At 37.8% G+C, this 4,587-nt stretch overlaps 1 protein-coding gene across 2 annotated transcripts in view; it reads right to left on the bottom strand.

The window, feature by feature from the left end:
* The window catches only part of sec31a (SEC31 homolog A, COPII coat complex component), a 64,572-nt gene that overhangs the window by 19,945 nt on the left and 40,040 nt on the right, over window positions 1-4,587 (bottom strand). For both annotated transcript variants that reach the window (XM_014029901.1, XM_014029902.1), the window contains exons 21-22: window positions 3,316-3,426; window positions 1,455-1,554 (exon numbers count right to left, since the gene is read on the bottom strand). In XM_014029901.1, the coding sequence (XP_013885355.1) occupies window positions 1,455-1,554; window positions 3,316-3,426 (211 nt within the window). The remainder of the gene's footprint in view (window positions 1-1,454; window positions 1,555-3,315; window positions 3,427-4,587) is intronic.

The raw sequence follows: 4,587 nt of genomic DNA, 5'->3' as shown, positions 1-4,587 counted from the left end.
GTATCGTATCGGAAGTGAAAAAGTGGTATCGGGACATCCTTAGTGTTTTTCACCAGTAGAAACAGACGGTTGTTGATCACGTGACTCCTGTGATGTGAAAAAAGTGTTTCCATTGCAGTTTTGTGAAAAACACCAATTTAGATACGACTGAAAAACCACCTCATCCTAGTGCAAAAACATTTTGTCGAAAAATGTAATTTTTTTCGAAATTAGCCGTGTTTCCATCCAATTTTAATTTGAATTTTGAGCGAATTTTTAAAATTTTGCAAAAATGTAAAAAGGAAGAAATGCGAATCAGACGTATTTCCATCAAATGGCTTGAAGTGAATCAGTTACGTCAGATACACGTGTTTAATAAACAGGAAGTAAAAGTCACGTCTCAGGACCATGGACAGAAGTTATCAGGAACGTGTTTCTACTATCAGGAAAGTTGTAATGATTCTGTTATCAACTAGTTTTGGTGATTTTACTGCTGTCTGGAGACGTAGAGGAAGAAATGTGACTCTCTCCAGGTTACAGGACTGAGAATGCACCAACAGCAGGGGGAGGGTCCAGCTGCACTCGCTCTGGTACCAGGACCGGTTTCAGACAGACAGCGAGAACAGCTGATCAACATGTGAGGAAAATGTTCGCTACGTCAGACCTGATTCTAAAAAATGTGTTTCTATCTCTTTTTGGACATTAACTCTTTTAGAAAAACCAAAAACCACCTGCAGTGAGCGTATCAACTTTGATGTGAATCAGAGGAAATTTTTTTTGAATCAAGCCGTTTCCATTCACCTTTTCTGATGTGATACTTCAAAATGTGCTTTAAAAACCTTGATGGAAACAGTGATTATTGAAACTTATTTCTACAGCTGATCTGTTAACTGAGGGGAACCTGAGGTTTGTTGTCCCAGTTTTCATTCAGGAACATTATTGTGAAATTGTTCAGTTTGTCACAGACTGATGAAGCTCTGACAGACTCAGCCTCACTAAAATGATTTTATATTCAGTCTTATTGCTCTGTTGCTAGTTAAATTAATCAGCTGCAGAATGCTCCTCCAGCTGTTTGTACCTCTGACTTTTACTATCTTTTCTTCTCCGGGCCCTCTCACATACTGCTGGGGGAAATTAGATTGACCACCAGTATGCTTGATTGTCTGAAAAATGGCAGCTTCATCCAACTAATGTGTACATGTGTACTTCCAATGTACACCTGGAACAAATTACACAAAGACATTAATATTAAAAACTATCAAAATATCAGCCACTGGGGTGAAATGAAAAACCTGTTTTTAAGTTAAATTGAGTTTTTACGTTAGAGCCAGCTGAATGTTTTCTATGAGCAGATGTAAAACCTTTCCTCTCTGCTTTGTGATGTCGTTGACTCGTTCATGTCATGTCTTGTTTATGGCTGAACTCTGCTGCCACCTGCTGACAGGTAGAAGAGTTTTCCTCAGTGAAACACTCACGCTGATACTGATGGGACAACATGTATGCAGGAGTGGAGCTGTGAGCAGCAGCTGCTGAGCTGGATGCTGGCACAGGATACATCAGGTTTGGAGCCTCCACCTGGAAAAAACTTATACAAGTAAATAAAAGACAAAATACTACATCCTGAGATACATTTATGTTGTAAGAAAAAAGCTTGGAGCAGATAAATGAAGTAAGATTAAATGTTACAACACCAGTTCTGAAAAAACTGTTAATAAAATCAGAATGTAAGGATTTACAAATGTTATCCAGACAGAAATGTATTCACACTGAAAGTAGACGTATTAAATGTTAAAAGTAAGAAACTGTACACTTTTACTTTGAATTTAATGGCAATAACACATTACAAATTGTTGCTTTCATTTATGTTTCACACAACATCTCATGTTTTTCAGACAGATTGTTAAACAACTTCTACACAAATTATTCAACTGTGTGCTTTTATTTTGTAGCTCAGAACTACTGGCCTTTCAACAGAACTTTGTTCATCTGGACCAATGCTGTTCTAGGGCTAAACCTTTAAAGCACGGCGTTCCCCAAGGCTCAATCTTAGGTCCTATTTTATTTATCTTATATTTATTACCTCTTGGTCAGACTTTTCATAAATTTAATATTTCCTTTCACTGCTTTGCGGATGACATACAGATTTATACGCCCCTTTAGCTACAAAATGGTACGAATGAATGTCTTCAGCTACTGACAGACTGGATGAAGTTAAATCTTGGATTGAACAGAGCTTTCTTCACCTCTATCAAAGTAAAACTCAAGTTATATTATCTGGTCAAAAATTTCAGACTTCAAATTTAGATCAGATTCTTGGTCCTTTAGCTTGGTTCTGTCAGACCTCTCCTAGAAATCTTGGTTTCACTTTTGATACTTCTTTAAAATTAGATTAACAAGTTAGTTCTGCCATTAAATCTGGTTTTTATCACTTGTGGATTTTAGTAAAAGTTAAATCTTATTTCTGTTTTAAGGTCTTTGAAGGACTTGTCCATGCCTTCGTTACGTCTCGTTTGGATTACTGTAATTCATTATATAAATGGATAAATCACAGATGCAGCGACTTCAGATGATCCAGAATGCAGCAGCACTGCTCCTTACAGGAACCAGGAAGCATGACCATATAAGGCCTATAGTGGCATCTTTACATTGGCTGCCTGTTCCTTTTCGAATAGACTTTAAGATTCTTTTATTAACTTACAAAGCTTTAAATGGGTCAGCCCTCCCTTATCTTCAGGACCTTTTACATTTCCAGTCTGTGTCCAGAACCCTGCGATCAAATAATCAGTTATTACTGACAGTTCCTCGGACTCGACTTAAGAGGAAAGGAGATCGAGCTTTTTCTGTTGCTGCTCCTGTTTAATGGAACATCTTACCTGTCCAGGTTAGATCTGCCCACAGCCTGGATTATTTTAAATCGCTTCTTAAAACTCATTTTTATTCTTTGCCTTTTAATTGAAGTATTGTTTAATACTCTAGTTTTTATTATTGTTGTTGTCTCTGTGCAGCACTGTGGTGCAGTTTTATAACTGCTTTTAATGTGCTATATAAATACATTTGACATGACATTTATACCATAAGTATGAGGAATGACAGTCATGTGATAAAAAAAAATGTATTGCTGATGAAGGAATGAGGTAATCACACAAAAAGTTCAGTGATGACAGTGAACGCATCATGGCGTCATCAGCAGGGGTGGGGTGTTAGGGGCTGCAGGGTGGGTGAGGTTCTCACAGACCAATCTCTGCTGATAAAAGCAGCTGTGTCCAGTCTGTATCTAATAAATAAAGCAGTGTTTTAAAATCAGCTCTAAGCTGTGCTGAGTTTGGATCGGTGTACCTTAGGCTCTGAGGTGCTGCCTGCCTGAGGAGGAGGAGGAGGAGGAGGGGCAGAGGGGAGGGCTGTAGGAATTTGGTTACTCCAGGAGGTGACAGTGGAGGCAGCCCTCACCTGAAGCAAACACACACAACACAGCACAAGGCAATGACAGGGACACACACACACACACACACACACACACACACACCAAACACCACAATCATTCTATCATGAAAAGATTTAAACAGACAGTTTTGTTAATTCTGAACTTTGGATTAGTCAAACATTTCACACCTTTCATTGCAAAACTCTACACTCTAATTTACAAGATTATTTTTAAATCAATTTTCAAACCTTTTTGAGGACCAAGTAAAAACATTTACCATATTTATTCATGTATAATACGATCTCATGTATAATACGAGCCCCCCCTTTTTTTAGCTTAAAAAGCATAAAAAAATTTAATCCTCAAACTACCTCCAATTTCATCCAGACTTGAAGATTTTTCAGCCTTTGCAGTCTTTATACATATCAGTAAAATGATCATTTTATTTTAACAACATATGTACTAAAAGGTATTTTGACAACAAATATATCTCAGCTGTAGCAGCATCATATGAATTCTGGCATTTTACACATAGTCCACCAGGAGGAGCCAACACAAAAGTCAGAGACTTCACATGAGATTTGGGCCATCTTGTGGGGGAAAAGCAGATTACTTCCTACTCGCGAGCGCCCCCTCTGGTGGAGAAATGTTTTTTCAGGGATACAAACTTTTTCAGAACACCGGTAGACGGCAGCCATTACAGATGAACATGTGTTCGTTGTTGTTACAGGAGCAGCTCGGTCACACACTAATGTCATTAGTTTGTTATCATTACTAAGTTGCAGGACTTATTTTTTTCTTTTTTTCACATCATGTCCCCTGCTTGGATCTGTTATTATCTCACTCTGAATCACAGAGGAGTGTCAGAGGTGAGCTCGTTTCAACTGATTTTTATGGCGTGGTCTCATTTCTGGACTCAATCATTTTGTGAATGAAGCCGATATTTCAGTTAAAATACATAAGTAAAAATATTTATCCGAGTATAGTACTACCCCCCAACTTTATGATTTTATGGATTACCATATTTATTAAAGTATAATACGTAAAATTTAATCCAAAAAAATCAGTCCTGCACCTTAGTAATGATAACAAACTAATGACATTAGTGTGTGACCGAGCCGCTCCTGGAACAACAACAAACACATGTTCATCTGTAATGGCTGCCGTCTACCGGTGTTCTGAAAAAG

The sequence above is a fragment of the Austrofundulus limnaeus genome, unplaced genomic scaffold (genome assembly GCF_001266775.1).
Source record: "Austrofundulus limnaeus strain Quisiro unplaced genomic scaffold, Austrofundulus_limnaeus-1.0 Scaffold969, whole genome shotgun sequence".
NCBI classification, from domain to species: domain Eukaryota; kingdom Metazoa; phylum Chordata; class Actinopteri; order Cyprinodontiformes; family Rivulidae; genus Austrofundulus; species Austrofundulus limnaeus.
This window is presented reverse-complemented; position numbering and strand designations above follow the sequence as displayed.